This window comes from Salvelinus fontinalis, chromosome 40 (assembly GCF_029448725.1).
Source record: "Salvelinus fontinalis isolate EN_2023a chromosome 40, ASM2944872v1, whole genome shotgun sequence".
Taxonomy (NCBI): Eukaryota; Metazoa; Chordata; class Actinopteri; order Salmoniformes; family Salmonidae; genus Salvelinus; species Salvelinus fontinalis.
This window is the reverse complement of record NC_074704.1, coordinates 17257396-17279845: the sequence shown is the minus strand read 5'-3', so window position 1 is coordinate 17279845 and position 22450 is coordinate 17257396. Positions and strand designations below refer to the sequence as shown.

Genomic DNA, 22450 nt, shown 5'->3' with positions numbered 1-22450 from the left:
AAACAAAAGATGTGTCACTCTCCCAATGCTTTTGGAGCTCACTGTATAAGAAAGGTACCATTCACTCAGTGAAAGAGGCAGGCAGGGTCAGAGTGTGTCTCCTCAGGTTTCTGTCAGGTCAGCAGATTGATCTGGGTCTTCTTTGCTCTCACTTGAAACGCCCGTTTCACAGGCTCTGACGACAGAGGTGTCATCCTGCCCTGCTCTCACTCTCTATCAGCCCATCAATCCATACACACATCCATCTATCAATCTGTTCTGTCCAGTTGCTACCTGTGTGTACGCTCTACACCGCGATGCACACAATCAGTGTTCCAACACCAGTCAATGGAGAGAGAGAGAGAGTAGGATGGAGGAGGAGAGGAGAGTAGAGGAGATGAGGGAGGTGAGAAAGATGGAGCTATAAACAAACAGAGAATTAATTAAATTACTGAAAATAATGGAAATGGATCACACACACATACACACAGCGTTCTCTGAAATAGCTTCTTCTTTCTCGGGCCGAGGCGTCGGCGGCAAAGCGGCTTTATGGAGCCATGATTCAGCAGCGGCTAATGACAACCAGAGCCCTGAGCTGTTGACGTGGCATAAAGGGCCTCCTCTATAGTTTAGCCACAGAGAAAGGCATTAGCTATAAGGAGGTGTCACGATGGCAGTCAATGAGAATAAGGACTTCATTGGCTAATAATAGCGAACGCAGATGAGCAACAGCCAAAGAGGATACGGATGAAGAGCAACGAAGCGAGGCATCATTGTATCCATCGCACACCCTAAAGGGGCAATGTGTATTTACATTAAATTTATTAGAGATCACATCCACATTTATAAGTCATAGTATGCCGTGCTTTCTCTGCCAATGCAGTACACCCTCCTCTGATCCCTTCCCCTCTGCAGCAGCAGCCAGAGGAGAACTGAGAAGGATGGAAAGAGAGAGAATGAGAGGGGGCATCACACAGCGGGCTGCCACTTCAACAACATCTCCTGCTACACACAAACACACACACACAATGGCCCGTTTCAGAGGCCCCGGTGGGTAAATAGTAATACAGCCATGAGTGACACAACACTCAGAAGCCGCAGTGGCTAGACTCATCATTCCCATTGAGAAAGGGACCCGGGTCGTCAAGGGAATGGGATTATATAGAGGCCTCATCCCACACATTCCGTGTCTCTTTTTCCTCAAATGCATTAATTGATTTCTGTGACCTGGCTGGGTGAATATAACAAGTACGGTGCTTTTGTACTATTCTCTTCAGGCAATGCAAGAGGAGCTGAGGAGAGGGCCTTCATTCCTTAGCCAGCGGCCTGTGCTATTGGTCGACTCTTCTAACGAGGAGGCCTGCTCATTAAGCTGATGACCCGCCTCTCATCAAGACAGTTAATAGGCAGTTATGTTGTCTATTGTTTTTGACTATGTTTGTTTATTGTAATACATATACTGTATATACACAGTACCAGTCAAACGGTTGGACACACCTACTTCTTTAAGGATTTTTCTTTATATTTACTATTTTCTACATGTAGAATAATAGTGAATACATCAAAATTTTAGATTTTAGATTCTTTAAAATAGCCACCCTTTGCCTTGATGACAGCTTTGCACACTCTTGGCATTCTCTCAACCAGCTTCACCTTGAAGGAGTTTCCACATATGCTGAGCACTTTTGGCTTCTTTTCCTTCACTCTGCAGTCCAACTCATCCCAAACCATCTCAATTGGGTTGAGGTCGGGTGATTGTGGAGGCCAGGTCATCTGATGCAGCACTCCATCACTCTCTTTCATGGTCAAATAGCCCTTACACAACCTGGAGGTGTGTTGGGTCATTGTCTTGTTGAATTTTTTTCCCCCCCACTAAGCGCAAACCAGATGGGATGGCGTATATCGCTGCAGAATGCTGTGGTAGACATGCTGGTTAAGTGTGCCTTGAATTCTAAATAAATCACAGACAGTGTCACCAGCAAAGCACCCCCACACCATCACACCTCCTCCTCCATGCTTCACGGTGGGAATCACACATGCGGAGATCATCCGTTCACCTACTCTGCGTCTCACAAAGACACAGTGGATGTAACCAAAAATATCAAATTTGGACTCATCAGACCAAAGGACAGATTTCCACCAGTCTAATGTCCATTGCTCATGTTTCTTGGCCCAAGCAAGTCTTGTCTTCTTATTGGTGTCCTTTAGTAGTGGTTTCTTGGGAGCAATTAGACCACGAAGGCCTGATTCACACAGTCTCCTCTGAACAGCTCATGTTTAGATGTGTCTGTTACTTAAACTCTATGAAGCAATATTTGGGCTGCAATCTGAGGTGCAGTTAACTTTAATGCATTTATCCTCTGTAGCAGAGGTAACTCTCTGGGTCTTCCTTTTCTGTGGCGGTCCTCATGAAAGCCAGTTTCGTCAAAGTGCTTCATTGTTTTTGCGACTGCACTTGAAGAAACTTTCAAAGTTCTTGAAATTTTCCGGATTGACTGACCTTCATGTCTTAAAGTAATGATGGACTGTCGTTTCTCTTTGCTTATTTGAGCTGTTCTTGCCAAATAGGGCTATCTTCTGTATACCACCCCTACCTTGTCACAACACAACTGATTGGCTCAAACGCATTAATAAGAAGGAAAGAAATTCCACAAATTAACTTTAAACAAGGCACACCAGTTAATTGAAATGTCTTTTCCAGGTGACTACCTCATGAAGCTGGTTGTGAGAATGTCAAGAGTATGCAAAACTGTCAAGGCAAAGGTGGCTACTTTGAAGAATATCAAATAATATTTTGATTTGTTTAACACTAGAAATATATATATATATATATATATATATATATATATATATATATATATATATATATATATATATATATATATATATATACACACACACACACACACACACACACATATACAGTGCCTTCGGAAAGTATTCAGACCCCTTGACTTTTTCAAAATCTTGTTACGCTACAGCCTTATTCTAAAATAGATTTTATTTTTTAAATCCTCTTCAATCTAGACACAATAGCCCATAATGACAAAGAAAAAATGTTTTTTAGAAATTTTAGCAAATGTATTAAAAATAAAAATTGAGATAACACATTTACATAAGAATTCAGACCTTTTACTCAGTACTTTGTTGAAGCACCTTTGGCAGCAATTACAGCTTCGAGTCATTTTGGGTATGACGCTACAAGCTTGGCACACCTGTATTTGGTGAGTTTCTCACAATCTTCTCTGCAGATCCTCTCAAGCTCTGTCAGGTTGGATGGGGAGCGTCACTGCACAGCTATTTTCAGGTCTCTCCAGAGATGTTCGATCGGGTTCAAGTCCGGGCTCTGGCTGGACCACTCAAGTACATTTAGAGACTTGTCCCGAAGCCACTCCTGCCTTGCCTTGGCTTTGTGCTTAGGGTTGTTGTACTGTTGGAAGGTGCATCTTTGCCCCAGTCTGAGGTCCTGAGCACTCTGCAAGCAAGTTTTCATCAAGGATCTCTCTGTACTTTGCTCCGTTCATGTTTCCCTCGATCCTGACTAATCTCTCAGTCCCTGCCGCTGAAAAACAATCCCCACGGCATGATGCTGCCATCACCATGTTTCACCGTAGGGATGGTGCCAGGTTTCCTCCAGGCGTGACGCTTGGCATTCAGGCCAAAGAGTTCAATCTTGGTTTCATCAGACCAGAGAATCTTGTTTCTCATGATCTGAGAGTCCTTTAGGTGCCTTTTGGCAAACTCCAAGCGGGCTGTCATGTGCCTTTTACTGAATAGTGGCTTCCGTCTGGCCACTCTACCATAAAGGCCTGATTGGTGGAGTTCTGCAGAGTTGGTTGGCCTTCTGGAAGTTTAACCCATCTCCACAGAGGAACTCTGGAGCTCTGGCAGAGTGACCATTGGGTTCCTCTTCTACCATTTAAGAATAATGGAGGCCACTGTGTTCTTGGGGACCATTTTTTGGTACCCTTCTCCAGATCTGTGCCTCAACACAATCCTGTCTCAGAGGTCTACGGACAATTCCTTCGACCTCATGGCTTGGTTCTTGCTCTGACATGCACTGTCAACTGCGGGACCTTATATAGACAGGTGTGTGCCTTTCTAAATCATGTCCAATCAATTGAATTTACCCCAGGTGGACTCCAATCAAGTTGTACAAACGTCTCAAGGATGATCAATGAAAACAGGGTGCACCTGAGCTCAATTTCGAGTCTCGTAGCAAAGGGTCTGAATAATTGTGTAAAACAGGTATTTCAGTTTTCTATTTTTAATAAATATGCAAAAATGTCTAAAAACCTGTTTTCGCTTTGTCATTATGGGGTATTTTGTGTAGATTGATTAGACAATTTGTTTTTAAATGTGGAAAAAGTCAAGGGGTCTGAATACTTTCTGAATGCACTGTATATATATATATATATACACACACACCAGAAAAAATGTTGTCATCAGATTACAGATACTTATTGGATTACTTTTAAATTCAGAAAGGATGTTTGCGAAAAAATACACATCACCAAAAGTATTTGGACACACCTTCAAATTAGTAGATTTGACTATATCAGCTACACCCGTTGCTGACAGGTGTTTAAAGTCAAGCACACGGCCATGCAATCTCCATAGACAAACATTGGCAGTAGAATGGCCTTTACTGAAGAGCTCAGTGACTTTCAACGTGACACCGTCATAGGATGCCACCTTTACAACAAGTCAGTTCGTCATATATATATATATACTGTATATATATATATACTGTATACTGTATATGAAGACAGTTAATAGTCATAATGGCCAGTGTTGGACACATGAAAGGACCAGGAATTCGCTTTGTTATCATTGAGACAAGCTCTTCATATTGAGTCTCTATTGTATCTCTTGAGAAGAGAAATCTGCACTCATGGGAACCTCAGAGCTGTTTTGCTCTACTGCACTAGGAGTAACCTGGTTAGGTCGTGAGCAAATCCAAGGCTTACAATATGACTCAATATGACTCAATTGAATGCAAAAAAATACATGTTGATACATGCTAACCAAGTTCAATCTCAAGTTTGTTTAGTAGTCCAGCGTTTCTCCTATATTCATTTAGCAAAGGTGGCCCAGCGGTGGCCCTAGCGGTAGCAATCTCTCGTAGCAATCTCTCGTCCCAACGGCCCCACCCTACACTATGCACGTGTGTGTGTACGTGTCCCGCTCTAAAGTAAGTTAGTCGATGAGCAAGGCAAGACGTGTGTGCTCATGTGTGGGACCCAGGTGATATGATGACTCAAGCCTCTGCAACTCTTCCACCTGAATAAGGAGCTATTATGGGCCTCTGCAACTGTACCTCTGCTCTCACACAGCTGAGACTGCCGAAGCTGCTACTGTAGAATGCAGAGAGCTCTTTGCATTTTGGATTGCAGCCACAGTTTGATAACAGAGTACTACCATCAGCCAAAAACCTTACCTCAGCTAACTTGTTGGCTACAGTATATCTATAATGTGTCATGAGTCAGGACCGATCGATCACAATAGTGATCATTATTTTTCAAGATGTTTCAGTTTGGTGACAGGTGTTCTTATGTTGAGATGTCAACACAAGACAATGTCTATGATACCTGAATGTCTTTGGGTTTCATGACAGATAAACACATCTAGACTTTATGACAGTGTTTGGTCTGCTCCTACCTTTCCGTTGGCTTTGGTCTTGCTGCTGCTGTGGTTGTTATTGGTGGTGGGGTTGGCATCCTCATGGACCCGGTCCAAGAGCCAGAGCAGGAACTCCAGGGCATCGTGCTGAGAGTTCCCCCTGAACTGAGAGCCGTACTTGGACACAATACTCTGGGGACAGACAGGGAGGAGGAAATCAGATGAGGACATTACAAAAGACATAAAACGACTTTCCAACAAACTACAGTAGAAGCTCAAAGATATTAACCTTAGAGTTACAGGCTGACCGGTCAACCAAACAGGGAATATCGAACATGGTCAAAATATTATGTAGGCTGATCTGGACATTTCTGACATGTTATAAATAGCTCTCCAAGGTATGCAAAGACTAACATGAACAGAAGAACTGATGATGCACTACCCAATTTCGAAAATGGCATCTATTACAACTTTCAAGAGTAAGTTGAAAGCCAGACTGAGTTCCTTAAAATATATATTTTTCTAAACAACGACCCCTCCCCCACCCCCCCGGGCACGCACCACAGTTTGGGAACCACTGAGTTACGTTACCAGAAAAAATATTGTCATCAGATTACAGATACTTCTTGGATTACTTTTAAATTCAGAAATGATGTTTGCGAAAAAATACACTACATCACCAGAAGTATTTGGACACACCTTAAAATTAGTGGAAATGTGGAAATGTCTAGGAGCAACAACGGCTCAGCCGTGAAGTGGTAGGCCACACAAGCTCACAGAATGGTACCTCCGAGTGCTGAAGCTCGTAGCTTGTAAAAATTGTCTGCCCTCGGTTGCAACACTCACTACCGAGTTCCAAACTGCCTCTGGAAGCAATGTCAGCACAAGAAAGGTTCGTCGGGGGCTTCATGAAATGGGTTTCCTAGGCCGGGCAGTCGCACACAAGCCCAAGATCACCATGTGCACTGCCAAGCGTCGACTGGAGTGGTGTAAAGCTCGCCACCATTGGACTCTGGAGCAGAGCAAATGCGTTCTCTAGAGTGATGAGTCAAGCTTCTCCATCTGGCAGTCCGACAGAGGAATCTGAGTTTGGCAGATGCCAGAAGAACGCTAACTGCCCGAATGTATAGTGCCAAGTGTAAAGTTTGGTGGAGGAGGAATAATGGTCTGGGGCTGTTTTTCAAGTTTTTCTTGGCCCCTTAGTTCCAGTGAAGGGAAATCTTAACGCTACAGCATACAATGACATTCTAAACGATTATGTGCTTCCAACTTTGTGGCAACAGTTTGGGGAAGGCTCTTTCCTGTTTCAAAGCGAGGTCCATACAGAAATGGTTTGTCGAGATCGGTGTGGAAGAACTTGACTGGCCTGCACAGAGCCCTGACCTAAACCGCACCAAACACCTATGGGATGAATTGAAATACCTACTGCGAGCCAGGCCTAATCGCCCAACATCAGTGCCCGATCTCACTAATGCTCTTGTGGCTGAATGGAAGCAAGTCCCCGCAGCAATGTTCCAACATCTAGTGGAAAGCCTACCCAGAAGAATGGAGGCTGTTATAGCAGAAAGGGGGGGGGGCGACACCATATTAACGGCCATGATTTTGGAATGAGATGTTAGGTGAGCAGGTGTCCACATAGTTTTGGTCATGTAGAATATATTATGACACCTTTCTGTTTTATCAATGACTTTACATTTTGCATTGAAAATATGGGAAGTTAAAGTTTGTTACACCTGACCAAAGTCAGAGGCCACTATGTTACGATGACACACCAAATGCGATTGATTGATAATTGTTGTCTTGTTCTAATGCCTCTTACGGGTAAAGTAATCCAAAAGTAACGGAAAGTAATCAGATTACGTTACCGAGTTTGGGCAATCCAAAAGTTATGTTACTGATTAAAATTTTGGATTAGTAACTAGTAACTGTAACATTTAGAAAGTAATCCACCCAACCCTGGCTCTCCTTGAGACAGTGATGGGCGTAGCTAATAACAACACCATCAGGACATCCAGGTGGCTACTTTCCATTCCCACCAGCCATCTCTCTCTCTCCCTCTCTCCTTCTCTCTTCTCCCCCCCTCAACTCTCTCCATTCCTCCCTCCGCCCTCTGAGTAACAAAGCCCGATTCCAGACACTCCTCCATGCTTCATAAAAAAATGCTGCATCACAGCGCCAGTGTTCTAAATATAAACACAGGACAGGATGCGAGGCCCCCTACCTCCCTACTACCTGAGATGGACCACTAATGAGCTTAATCATTATGAAGAGGGCCCTCCGAGGGAGTAGACATGTTGACTGTGGCTGTATCTGAAATGGCATCTTATTCCCTATGTAGTGCACTACTTTTGACAAGGGTTCTGGTCAAAAGTAGTGCGCTATATAGGGAATAGCGTGCCATTTCAGACACAGCCTTTTTTCACTAATCCTAGTCACTCTCTCTGCCTTTTAAAGGACAGTGCAGTTATGTTATGTTATGTTGCTACGCCAGAAAGGGTAAAAGGGAAAGGGGGAAACAGAAACGGAGGTGGCGGAGAGAGTGGTGGGGACAGCAACCGATGTGTCCAAGGTTACCGTGGGCCCGCTGTGTCTGGGAAGCAGAAACCTGATGACATCACAGAGCTGTGATAGCTTCATTAGGACAGGGGATTGAGAGAAGGAGTGCTTGGAAAGAGGGGTTATGTTCTGCTGTGTGCACACATTTTGTTGTGTTGACGTCTAGAGGTGATCCTGCTACTATGGCATGTTAATGGGTCTGGACATCAGCACTGTTGCTAAGTAAGTAAGGACTAGAGGTCGACCGATTATGATTTTTCAACGCCGATACCGATACCGATTATTGGAGGAACAAAAAAGCCGATACCGATTAATCGGACGGTTTTCTAAATTTATTTGTAATAATGACAATTGCAAAAATACTGAATGAACACTTATTTTAACTTAATATAATACATCAATAAAATCAATTTAGCCTCAAATAAATAATGAAACATGTTCAATTTGTTTTAAATAATGCAAAAACAAATTGTTGAAGAAGAAAGTAAAAGTGCAATATGTGCCATGTAAGAAAGCTAACGTTTAAGTTCCTTGCTCAGAACATGAGAACATATGAAAGCTGGTGGTTCCTTTTAACATGAGTCTTCAATATTACCAGGTAAGAAGTTTTAGGTTGTAGTTATTATAGGAATTATAGGACTATTTCTCTTTATATGATTTGTACTTCATATACCTTTGACTATTGGATGTTCTTATAGGCACTTTAGTATTGCCAGTGTAACAGTATAGCTTCCGTCCCTCTCCTCGCCCCTACCTGGGCTCGAACCAGGAACACCTTGACAACAGCCACCCTCGAAGCAGCGCTACCCATGCAGAGCAAGGGGAACAACTACTCCAAGTCTCAGAGAGAGTGACGTTTGAAACGCTATTAGCGCGCACCCCGTTAACTAGCTGGCCATTTCACATCGGTTACACCAGCCTAATCTCGGGAGTTGATAGGCTTGAAGTCATAAACAGCGCAATGCTTGAAGCATTGCGAAGAGCTGCTGGCAAAACGCACAAAAGTGCTGTTTGAATGAACGCTTACGAGCATGCTGGTGCCTACCATCGCTCAGTCAGACTGCTCTTTCAAATCATAGACTTAATTATAACATAATAACACACAAAAATACGAGCCTTAGATCATTAATATGGTCGAATCCGGAAACTATCATCTCGAAAACAAAACGTTTATTCTTTCTGTGAAATACGGAACCATTCCGTATTTTATCTAACGGGTGGCATCCATCAGTTTAAATATTCCTGTTACATTGCACAACCTTCAATGTTATGTCATAATTACGTAAAATTCTGGCAAATTAGTTCGCAACGAGCCAGGCGGGCCAAACTGTTGCATATACCCTGACTCTGCATGCAATGAACGCAAGAAAAGTGACACAATTTCACCTGGTTAATATTGCCTGCTAACCTGGATTTCTTTTAGCTAAATATACAGGTTTAAAAATATATACTTCTGTGTATTGATTATAAGAAAGGCATTGATGTTTATGGTTAGGTACATTCGTGCAACGATTGTGCTTTTTTCGCAAATGCGCTTTTGTTAAATCCTCCCCCGTTTGGAGAAGTTGGCTGTCTTTATTTGGAAGAAATAGTCTTCACACAGTGAAGCGGCCCAAACTGCTGCATATACCCTGACTCTGTTGCAAGAGAAGTGACACAAAGAAATTCATGTTAGCAGGCAATATTAACTAAATATGGAGGTTTAAAAATATATACTTGTGTATTGATTTTAAGAAAGGCATTGATGTTTATGGTTAGGTACACGTTGGAGCAACGACAGTCCTTTTCGCAAATACGCACCGCATCGATTATATGCAACGCAGGACACGCTAGATAAACTAGTAATATTATCAACCATGTGTAGTTAACTAGTGATTGTGATTGATTGATTGAATGTTTTTTATAAGATAAGTTTAATGCTAGCTAGCAACTTACCGTGACTTCTTACTGCATTCGCGTAACAGGCAGGCTCCTCGTGGAGTGCAATGAGAGGCAGGTGGATAGAGCGTTGGACTAGTTAACCATAAGGTTGCAAGATTGAATCCCAGAAGTAAAAATCTATCGTTCTGCCCCTGAACAAGACAGTTAACCCACCGTTCCTAGGCCGCCATTGAAAATAAGAATTTGTTCTTAACTGACTTGCCTAGTTAAATAAAGGTGTTAAAAAGAAACATCTCATAAATAAATAAAAATCGGTGTCCAAAAAACTTGAAATCGTCCCTAATTAATCGGCCATTCCGAATAATCGGTCGACCTCTAGTAAGGACACCACCCCATCCTTCAAAAACAGATTGCACTTCTTGTTCAAAGGAATTCCCCTTGATATCTGCATAGACATATCAACATAGTATTTACTTTTCACACCCACCCTATGCCTGAGAGGAGATAGAGGCGTAATCCCACCAAAGTAGTACGAATAACATTCTCTAACATTTTTAGGCCTGTTTGAGTAAGCCTGTATCAGCCTCCATTTATCATCATCATCATAACCAACCAAATCACAGACAGACAGCTTAGACACCTGACACTAACATTTAATGACAGGCCATGAAGGTGCCAAAACAAACCTGATATACTGTGTTTCTGTCCCCACCGGGAGCATGGGAATAATAATCCAGGCTATTTGGTAATCATTGAAGGGATTTGAGAGAACCTGGGTGTAAAATGTGTTGGTTGGGACATTTTGAATCGGATAGCCAACGATTACTATGTCAAGAAGTAGAAATGTCAAATGTGTTTTATACATAGTTTGTTGGATTGAATGATTTATGACTTTGTGTGTGTGTCACTGTGTGACAGGTGATGATGCCAGACCATATTTGCTCCCCTCTTTAAAATATATTTGTACTCCTCAGCTGTCTTTAGGGTACTGCTGGTCTCCATGGTGAATATGCACCTTATTCCATAACCACAGTACACATAGGCAGACTATACGGTACTACAGTGCACTCCCCTTCCGCCATGTCATGGTGCCTTGCAAGTTACTTTTTACTAGAGAGGTGAGGCAAACATTTGCTGGAGGGTGAGACTAGAGACAGATAGAGAGATAGAAATGATTGCAAACACTCAAAATACAGTTGAGGGTGACCTAACCTAGCCTCTTCAATAAACACAGGTACACCATTAACCTGCACAGTCTCCAGGGGCAGTTGACCTCTCTCACCCTCTCACATCTAAGAAGAGGTTGAGACCCCCACACTCAGGCAATAACATCACACACACACACACGCACGCGCGCATGCACGCACGCACACACACACACACACACTCACACACACCACGCCTGCCCTGGCATCCAAGACAGTGAGCTGGAGAGTGTTTGACTTTCCCCTCTTTAGCATTGGTCTCACAAGTACCCCACATCACCTTCAGTGTAAACAGCGAGGTATAAGGAGAGCTCCATCGGGACTAGGAATGTGCCATACATTAACAAAATGACTCCTCTCCTTCAAAAACACATTTACAGGGTCACCCCAACTCACCTCACCCCAACCTGGCCTGTCAAATGGACTTTGTTAGATTCCACAATGACAGTCTGGGAGGGAGAACCATGAGGAATTATGATATTACATAAGCTTTGGAGGTTGTGATGTTGACACGCACAAGCAAGAGCTTGGGCACACACACACGCAAGAGTAGATGTTGCTGCCTAGTGGGAATGAGCCTGGACGGTATCCATCACCATCATTTCTGGCACCTCTATTCCTTTTACATTTTTCTACAGCAGCCTTGTGTTGCTGGTTGGCGATCCTTTCCTCCGCTGACCAGGCAGACACTGACGTGTCATCACTTAATTCCTCTCCTGCCCTGCCTCTCCTTCCATTCCCGCCACTCGATAAAGCCTCCCCCTTCTGCTCCCTCTTTTCCCCCATACTCTACCTCCCTCGTTCCCTCTCTCATTTTCGTCATTCTTTCCACTCATCAATCTCAGCTGAGCTCCAGACGACCCAGGGAGAGAAACACAAACCTCGGCCCACCACAGTCCCGGCCACCAAGCAAATGCTCTTGCCTGTCTCCTGGCTCCCCACGCTAGACGCCCCCGTCTGAGTTTTTTAAGCCTAAAACTCTTTGATCCTGATTAATCTGAGTTATACTGTATCTGAATTCACCCCAAAAAATATATATGATGGCAGAGGACATACTAGTTTGGATGCTAGACTTCATGTCCATGTATTCACCTCCAAAAGAATGAAAACTACTATTAATTATGGCAAGACAACATAAGATTTTGGGTGCAAGGCTCTCCAAGATTTAATTTCCCCAAGAGTCTCGGTAACATAACATGAAATCCTCCTCCAGATATGCTGCCAGTGTGTCGACAGAGTAAAGCCCAAAGCCTTTGCCTTGTCTCCGCGACGATGACCCTAATGTGTGATTTACTACCATCAAGAATAGAGAAGGAAACAAAGGATGAATTGCGATTGGTCATAATCATCTCTGAGTGGTTTACAGCCTGGGAAAGGCTCTCTGTTAACACTATTGTAATGGAGAAGTTTAAACTCCTATAGCTGCATCCCAAATGGTACCCTACTTCCTATAAAATGCACTACTTTTGAGCAGGGCCCATAGGGCTCTGGTAAAAAAAATAGTGCACTTTATAGGTAATAGGGTGCCATTTGGGACGCAGGCTCCACGACTTATATTGGAGACAGTAAATGTGTAATTGTTTGGGAAGAACGAAGGTCTGAGCTGTTACTATATCCTAATGGCACAATCACTAGTACATATTTCGGGTGGCCAAACGGCACCCCTACCACGTAATTTACAAAAAAGCTGAACAATGGAGTAGAATAACCTCATCATTTGGGATATGGTAGGGTAAGACAGTTGTACTAAGCTCATGAGGCATTTGTGTTGTATTTTTCAAGAATCAATGGGTGTCCTGTATATCATTAATTAAAATGACCACTGAACAGCTGTAAATATTGCCGATTGCTCCTTTAGCGGTTTCTGTGCCATTCCCTTCACTAAGATAAAGTGGGGAGTAATGTCGTTCCAGCCACCTTCTACGTGATTGGGTGGTCTTACAGCCTAGCGTAGTTGAAATTGATTAACCCCCCCATTGAACCTAGACCATTAATCATGGTGGTGAATACATCCAGCGGAAATGCGCTCAAATTGCAGTACTTACATAGCCATATCACAGACATATTTCTCACTGTGTTTTTCATTATATTGTCAGAGCTTTTCTGAGTAGAGAGAGAGAGAGAGAAAGAGAGAGAGAGAGAGAGAGAGACTGTGTGTGTGTGAGTACCGTAGCTCTTGAAAGAAAGCAGAGACAGGAAAACACAAACACTGCATCTCTGTCTGTGCTCCAAAACAACCAACATGACACCCACTCGCACCCACCACCGCCTACACAGGAGTCATGGAGAAACATGATACAACCACCACCTCCAGACTCAGCAAGGAAAGTGAGGGGAGGGAAAAGCTCGCAGAGTCAACTTTTATCCTCACTCAGTCACTGTTGAACTTGTTCACCAGACCAATGCCTCTGACTAGTGCTCTTTAAAAGCACACTGACATTGATAATAACAATTAGCTGTCAAAGAACCCCTGTGCAGAATCCTTCCTCATCACAAACTAGTACCATTCCTACGGGGGACAGGAGTAAATGGATGGGTGGGTGTTTTCCTGTCTTTCACCAACACAATGTCTTGTTTGTTTTGGATCTCACTGCTGCACTCTCCATACGCACCAGTGGAGCTTGCTCACCTTTCCCAGGCTAAATGCACTGGGCTGCACTGCTACAGCAGTAAACATCCTCATCTCACCCAAAGAGGACCAACAGATAGAAATCAGTGTATTGTTCAAGTCAAAGCCATCCGTACAACTGCAGTGAGAGGAGGGAATGAATTAGAATGAATGGATGGGAAAACCTATACCCAAGGGCAATTGATTATTCAATAGATCTGAGTACTACATTTTGAATGACTGCACACAAAACTTAACGTATAAACTTCAAAAAGTATCTCACTTTGCCCTACCTGTTCTGACGCTTCTGAAATCCTTCACCTCAAAGCCCTCTATCTTTGCATCGCAGTTCGATTTCCACAAATTACTGCTGGAAGCATAATTAGCTTAAAGCCTATTAGCCGAACCAAATCAAAATGTTCTAATACAGAATTCTGGTACCATCTATATTTGCAGCATAGGTCCAAAGGTTAGGTCCAGTAAATGAGAGTGAGCAATGTCATTAATCCAGGCCCGGGGGTATTAGCTTTGGGCACTGTGCCCCTGGATGACCAGCCACAGGTGTCCCTGTGGGGCCAGACCATAGACATACAGTTGAAGTCAGAAGTTTACATACACTTAGGTTGGAGTCATTAAAACTCGTTTTTCAACCACTCCACAAATTTCTTGTTAACAAACTATAGTTTTGGCAAGTCGGTTAGGACATCTACTTTGTGCATGACACAAGTAATTTTTCCAACAATTGTTTACAGACAGATTATTTCACTTATAATTCACTGTCTCACAATTCCAGTGGGTCAGAAGTTTACATACACTAAGTTGGCTGTGCCTTTAAACAGCTTGGAAATTCCAGAAAAATATGTCATGGCTTTAGAAGCTTCTGATAGGCTAATTGACATCATTTGAGTCAATTGGAGGTCAACTCAGTGCCTCTTTGTTTGACATCGTGGGAAAATCTAAAGATATCAGCCAAGACCTCAGAAAAATAATTGTAGACCTCCACAAGTCTGGTTCATCCTTGGGAGCAATTTCCAAATGCCTGAAGGTACCACGTTCATCTGTACAAACAATAGGACACAAGTATAAACACCATGGGACCACGCAGCCGTCATACCGTTCATGAAGGAGACGCGTTTTGTCTCCTAGAGATGAACATACTTTGGTGCGAAAAGTGCAAATCAATCCCAGAACAACAGCAAAGGACCTTGTGAAGATGCTGGAGGAAACAGGTACAAAAGTATCTATATCCAAGGTAAAACAAGTCCTATTTCCGCTCAGCAAGGAAGAAGCCACTGCTCCAAAACCGCCATAAATAAGCCAGACTACGGTTTGCAACTGCACATGGGGAAATGTCCTCTGGTCTGATGAAACTGTTTGGCCATAATGACCATCGTTATGTTTGGAGGAAAAAGGGGGAGGCTTGCAAGCCGAAGAACACCATCCCAACCGTGAAGCACTGGTGTGACAGCATCATGTTGTGGGAGTGCTTTGCTGCAGGAGGGACTGGTGCCCTTCACAAAATAAATGGTATCACGAGTAAAGGTCGACCGATTAATCGGAATAGCCGATTAATTAGGGCCGATTTCAAGTTTTCATAACAATCGGTAATCAGCATTTTTAGACACCGATTAAGGCCGATTACATTGCACTCCACGAGGAGACTGCGTGGAAGACTGACTACCTGTTATGCGAGTGCAGCAAGAGCCACAGTAAGGTGCTAGCTAGCATTAAACTTATCTTATAAAAAACAATCAATCTTAACTTAATCACTAGTTAACTACACATGTTGATGATATTACTAGTTTATCTAGCTTGTCCTGCGTTGCATATAATCGATGCGGTGCCTGTTAATTTATCATTGAATCACAGCCTACTTCGCCAAACGGGTGATTTAACAAGCGCATTCGCGAAAAAAGCACTGTCGTTGCACCAATGTGTACCTAACCATAAACATCAATGCCTTTCTTAAAATCAATACACAAGTATATATTTTTAAACCTGCATATTTAGTTAATATTGCCTGCTAACATTAATTACTTTTAACTAGGAAAATTGTGTCACTTCTCTTGCGTTCTGTGCAACAGAGTCAGGCTATATGCAGCAGTTTGGGCCGCCTGGCTCGTTGCGAACTGTGTGAAGACCATTTCTTCCTAACAAAGACAGCCAACTTCGCCAAACGGGGGATGATTTAACAAAAGCGCATTTGCGAAAAAAGCACAATCGTTGCACGAATGTACCTACCCATAAACATCAATGCCTTTCTTAAAATCAAAACACAGAAGCATATATATTTTTTTAAACCTGCATATTTAGTTAAAAGAAATTCATGTTAGCAGGCAATATTAACTAGGCAAATTGTGTCACTACTCTTGCGTTCATTGAACGCAGAGTCAGGGTATATGCAACAGTTTGGGCCGCCTGGCTCGTTGCGAACTAATTTGCCAGAATTTTACATAATTATGACATAACATTGAAGGTTGTGCAATGTAACAGGAATATTTAGACCTATGGATGCCACCCGTTAGATAAAATACGGAACGGTTCCGTATTTCACTGAAAGAATAAACGTTTTGTTTTCGTAATGATAGTTTCAGGATTTGACCATATTAATGACCTAAGGCTCGTATTTCTGTGTGTTATTATATTATAATTAAGTCTATGATTTGATAGCGCAGTCTGACTGAGCGGTGGTAGGCAGCAGCAGGCTCGTAAGCCTTCATTCAAACAGCACTTTCCTGCGTTTGCCAGCAGCTCTGCACTGTCTATGACTTCAAGCCTATCAACTCCCGAGATTAGGCTGGCAATAATAAAGTTCCTATTAGAACATCCAATAATCAAAGGTATATGAAATACAAATGGTATAGAGAGAAATACTCCTATAATAACTCAAACCTAAAAATTCTTACCTGGGAATATTGAAGACTCATGTTGAAAGGAACCACCAGCTTTTATATGGTCTCATGTTCTGAGCAAGGAACTTAAACGTTAACTTTTTTACATGGCATATATTGCACTTTTAATTTCTTCTCCAACACTTCGTTTTTGCATTATTTAAACCAAATTGATCATGTTTCATTATTTATTTGAGACTAAATTGATTTTATTGATGTATTATATTATGGTAAAATAAAAGTGTTCATTGTTCATTCAGTATTGTTGTAATTGTCCTTATTACAAATATATATATAAAATTCGTCCGATTAATCGGTATCGGCTTTTTTTGGTCCCCCAAAAATCGGTATCGGCATTGAAAAATCATAATCGGTCGACCTCTAATCACGAGGAAGGAAAAGGATGTAGATATATTGAAGCAACATCTCAAGACAACAGTCAGGAAGTTAAAGCTTGGTCGCAAATGGGTCTTCCAAATGGACAATGACCCCAAGCATACTTCCAAAGTTGTGGCAAAATGGCTTAAGGACAACAAAGTCAAGGTAATGGAGTGGCCATCACAAAGCCCTGACCTCAATCCCATAGAAAATTTGTGGGCAGATCTGAAAAAGCGTGTGTGAGCAAGGAGGCCTACAAACCTGAATCAGTTACACCAGCTCTGTCAGGAGGAATAGGCCAAAATTCACCCAACTTACTGTGGGAAGCTTGTGAAAGGCTACCCGAACCGTTTGACCCAAGTTAAACAATTTAAAGGCAATGCTACCAAATACTAATTGAGTGTATGTAAACTTCTGACCCACTGGGAATGTGATGAAATAAATAAAAGCTGAAATAAATAATTCTCTCTACTATTATTCTGACATTTCACATTCTTAAAATAAAGTGGTGATCCTAACTGACCTAAGACAGGGAATTTTTACTAGGATTACATCTCAGGAATTGTGAAAAACTGAGTTTAAATATATTTGGCTAAGGTGTATGTAAACTTCCGACTTCAACTGTACATATTCATACATCATCAGGCCAGACAGACACCTGCGCAGACTCAGCCGTCTGGTTTCCTGGCAGTCCCTGACCACCGTGTTGACTTGGTCTGGCTCACTCTCATCAGCATTCGGTAAACTCAGTGCACCACCCATGCATGTGAAGTACCGCTCCCTTCCACCCAGTAAGGACATCCAGGGAATGCAGACAAGCCACCTCACCCGGGTTTGTGGCAGGTGGGAGCCACAGGGCACACACACAGCATGCTTATTAGTTAGAAAATGTGCCCTGATGTGTGGTCAATGGGCATTAGGCAATAGGCATTGACACATGGTTTGGACCATGTTTGTGTTGGGGGGAAAGAAAAAGAGAACCCGAATCCAAACATATGGGAGTTTTGACACTGCCTGTACTGCTCGTACATGTCTCACCTGTTTTTACCATTGCCACAGGCTCCTCCCCTGAAATGCTACCTGTCTGCTTACACGGAAATAGGACGTGAGAACTGTTGAGTCGGTTCTGACTAGAGGGAGTACAGCTACGACCAGAAATGACTTTTTCGCAGCAGGTTAAGAGAATTTACGCAGCAGGTTAATTAAGATAATTAACGTGGCAGGTTAGGAGACTTACTGTAGGTTAAGGTTAGGAAACGGGTTAGGCGTAGGGTTAGCTAAAATGCTTCTGGTCTTAGCTGTACTCCCTCCAGTCACAACCTACTAGGCACACCACATCATTTCAGTGTGGAAATGTGGGTTGAGAGGTTGATCAATAAGATTTCAACCTTTATTCACTCACTCATAAAGACAGCCAGAAGTTTGTTGAATTCCCAATGTGTTATCACTATGCTTTCAACCATCTAAAAGCACAACCAAATTCCATTGGGAAAACAATGTCTGAATTTTGATTTAGTTGTCATCTAAATGTGTTATAACCGCGCTTTCAACCATTGAAAAGCACAACAAAGTTCAAATGGCGAATACCATCTCAGATATTTTGGATTTATACAACAACTTAATGTGTTATTACTGTGCTTCATCTAAAACCACAAACCAATGACCTGGATTGCAGTTGAGATTACATTAAAAATACATAGAACAAGTGATCAATGCTGTTTGATATTCTGCACAGATTATTATAGCACTTGTAAAGCTCTCCACAGACCTGGGACATCTGCATGCTATCTTGAAACATGCACACTTTCTATGATTACATAAGAACATTTTTGTTACAGTAGGCTAACCTCAAAATGTCACCAATGACGTGTGACTCATTTTAAAGTTGAATAAATGTTGTTTCATTTGTAAGAGCCTTGACTTTAGGCTATTTACTGTATAACAAAAGTAGTATTGAATTGTGTTTGGTTGACAACACAACCAAATATCAAAATGTAAGGATATCTAATGCTTGGATAGTTTCATCTGAGCCACTGGCTTAATTCTATTCTTTAAACTGTATTTTGAGTTTATTTGGAGATGTGAATCCAACCTATCATTAGTTAACTTGTCGACAAGTTAATAGGTTATTTACTGTTTAGCAAAAGTGATGTTAAATTGTGTTTGGTTGTCACTGACTTAATCCGGCTTTAATTCTAGTTTGTTTATAAATTAATAATTGATATGTTGAATTCATGTCTCCATCTCAACCAAGAGCCAAAGTTAAAGAACATGACCAAATCAAACGTTATTTAAAGTGCATTTAAAGTTTGATTAGATTATATCTAGTCCTATTCTTTAACATAGATTTTTGGTTGAGATGGAGACGTGATTCCAACATATAAATTATTAATTAGTAGACAAACTGAAACTAAAGCCAGACTAAGTCAGTGGCACAGATGGAACTATCCAAGCAGAAGATACTTCTCCTTCAAATGTTGATATTTGGTTGCGTTGACAACCACACTATTCAATATCCAGTTTGACTACAAATTAATAATTGATATGTAGTATTCACGTCTCCATCTCAACCAAAAATGTAAGTTAAAGAATAAGACTAAATCTAATCTAACTTTAAATGCACTTTAAATAAAGTTTGACTTAATCCTATTCTTTAACTTCGATTTTTGGTTGAGATAGAGGTGAATCCAACATATGTATGATTTACTTGAAGATTACAAGTGAAATCTACCAAATCTATGTATTATCTATTTTTAGTTGAACCCTGGGTTGAATTGAAACAATAGCTGTTGATGACTTTGCAAATGCTATATAGGCCTAAATAGTATCATTGATGATACAATGTATGACTTATGAAGTATGATTACATTTCATTTACTTTGTTAAACCTACCCATTGGAATGACTTCGATAGCAACAGCAAATATATTTAGCTATTAGGAGATCTCTCAATAATCATTCCTACGATAAGTAATAGTCAGTGATAGTAGACAGTGACAAATATTAAAACCCTGAATGGGAGACCAAATGAATGGCTGTAGATAAATCAACTCTCCAGCTTATTGTATTTTGCTGATTGTGGATATAACATTGAAGATCTGACATTGTTACAAATTCAACATATTTTAGCACATACAAGGTATGTCTATGTTGAAAATTGGTTACAATGATGACATACTCCTGTGGTTGAAATTTCACCCTCAAAAAGAGATTGATGATTTTTTTCAAATCCAATGTATTTTCCATGTAGATTCCACAACACAATACGTTGACAAATTATGTTGAAACAACGTTGATTCAACCAGCTTGTGCCCAGTGGAAACCTGTTGAGTCTAACCGTTGATATAGCCGCCCACACATAGGCCTACTGTTATTACTATGACAAACCCTCATGTGAAAGGAACGATGTGTTCTCTTTAGTTAAATATTTATTTTGTTTTTGAATCATTCGCAAATTCCAATCCTTTTAGAATTAAATGCTGCGCTGGAAACTGTAGCCGACTCGGTGGGCACGCGATTGCTCCGAGCTTTGAACATTTGTCATGATCAGAGTCGCACTGAAGCAGTAAATAGGTCTATAGGTGAACAAGAGCGGGTACTGTTATGGAAATGAACCAATTAAGCCTCAAACATGAGTTGTGTTTGAAGTGTTTTTACACAAGCGACTCACCTTGAATTCCACGGACAGTTGAGGGGTATATTCAAGGGTCCAAAGCGCCCGCACCAAGGATGCCAACTGTGTGGTCACCTCACCCCTGGCAAGTTGCGCGTCCTCGTTTTTTACAATTCCGTTTACTCTCCCCTGACACAAATCAGACTTGTATTGTTCCAAACCAAGGTACTCGGCCAGCAGGTCCGTATTACTGAGGCACTGAACCACCGCATTCATGAAACAAGTGTTTCCATGATTCTTCAACCCAAGGACTCCAGGAGTTTTGTCGCCATAGCACCACGACAGCCTGTCTTTTATAGATCCATGAGAAGACAAAGTTGAGGCGCTCTTCTTCACCTTAATCTCCCTCGAGACCTGAAGTTCATCTTTATTAAAATTCCCTGAGTTGGCACTCAACGTGCACGCGGCGCTGTCTCTGAACCCGCCATCATCATCCTCACCGTCAGGTGGCTCGACGTCGCCAAAGTGTGCCAAAGTTCCCAAAGTTTTCAGTATCCTGCTCATAAAATTCCCAACGGACTTCAACGATTTCCTTCTGAAAAGCTTCCCGGCTTTGTATTTCTTCTCTTTGCGTTTTGTAGATTTGGTTTTCATGGACTGTTTCCTCATCTTACTCTCCCTGTGGCTATCCATGGTGGTTGGTTATTTACCAGGTAACAAGAAGTAAAAACGAAACAACTACTGAAGCAATAGACTCCTACCTGTCTGCCCTTACCCCTCCTCCTCTCGAAACCACTCCGGTCTCCGCTAATAGATAATACGGTGGTTTAGGCACATGACTAAACAATGTCCCTCAGACATTCCGGTAATTCCCGCCAGGTCTCGGCGCGCCCTTGTCATACTGTTTCGCTGGTAAAATGGTGAAGCAGCGGGCACCTGTAACCAGTAACCACCGTTTAGGTGAGTTGTCTTCAACTCCATGGTCCTCGGTCGTAGTGAGGCTCAGTACTTCCTCGTCGTTTACTAGGCACATACAGCTGGCGGTCTTTCTCTCTCCCTCCCTCGCCACTCCGAGCGCTGCTGTGTGGTGGATAGTGCGCGTTATTCCCGCCCTCCTACAATTTTAGACCATATTAATAAATCAAATCCATTTTTATTGGTCACATACAAGTGTTTAGCGGATGTTATTGCGGGTGTAGCGAAATGCTTGTGCTTCTAGTTCCGACAGTGCAGTAATATCTAACAAGTAATATCTATCAATATAACAACAAAAACCCAATACACACAAATCTAAGTAAAGGGATGGAATTAAGAATATATTAATATATGGACAAGCAATGTCAGAGCGGCATAGACTAAGATACAGTAGAAAAGTATAGAATGCAGTATATACATATGAGATGAGTAATGCAAAATATGTCAACATTATTAACGTGACTAGTGTTCCATTTATTAAAGTGTTCCACATTGAAGATGGCGCACGTAGTGACAGGACAACTGATGGATATTCGGCTTAATGACAACTTGAACAAGCTTGCTGACACTCATTTAGTAACAGGCTTATAAGCTTCCCTTATAATTAGATGCACGATAAGGACTATTGTGTATTGTTTAATCAAAACTATTACAAGCGTTCTGTAGGCCTAACAAATACTGAACCCATTTTGTATCAGAGCAATTCAAGGTCTGAATTTTTTACTATTATCTATATTGGCATG

At 41.8% G+C, this 22450-nt stretch overlaps 1 protein-coding gene across 2 annotated transcripts in view; it reads right to left on the bottom strand.

Annotated features, from left to right (window-relative positions):
- Positions 1–21814, bottom strand: part of LOC129839744 (ubiquitin carboxyl-terminal hydrolase 43-like) — a 131241-nt gene extending 109427 nt beyond the window's left edge. For both annotated transcript variants that reach the window (XM_055907353.1, XM_055907354.1), the window contains exons 1-2: positions 20790–21814; positions 5641–5793 (exon numbers count right to left, since the gene is read on the bottom strand). In XM_055907353.1, the coding sequence (XP_055763328.1) occupies positions 5641–5793; positions 20790–21425 (789 nt within the window). In that variant the 5' untranslated portion in view covers positions 21426–21814. The remainder of the gene's footprint in view (positions 1–5640; positions 5794–20789) is intronic.
- Between the last annotated feature and the right edge of the window lie 636 nt (positions 21815–22450).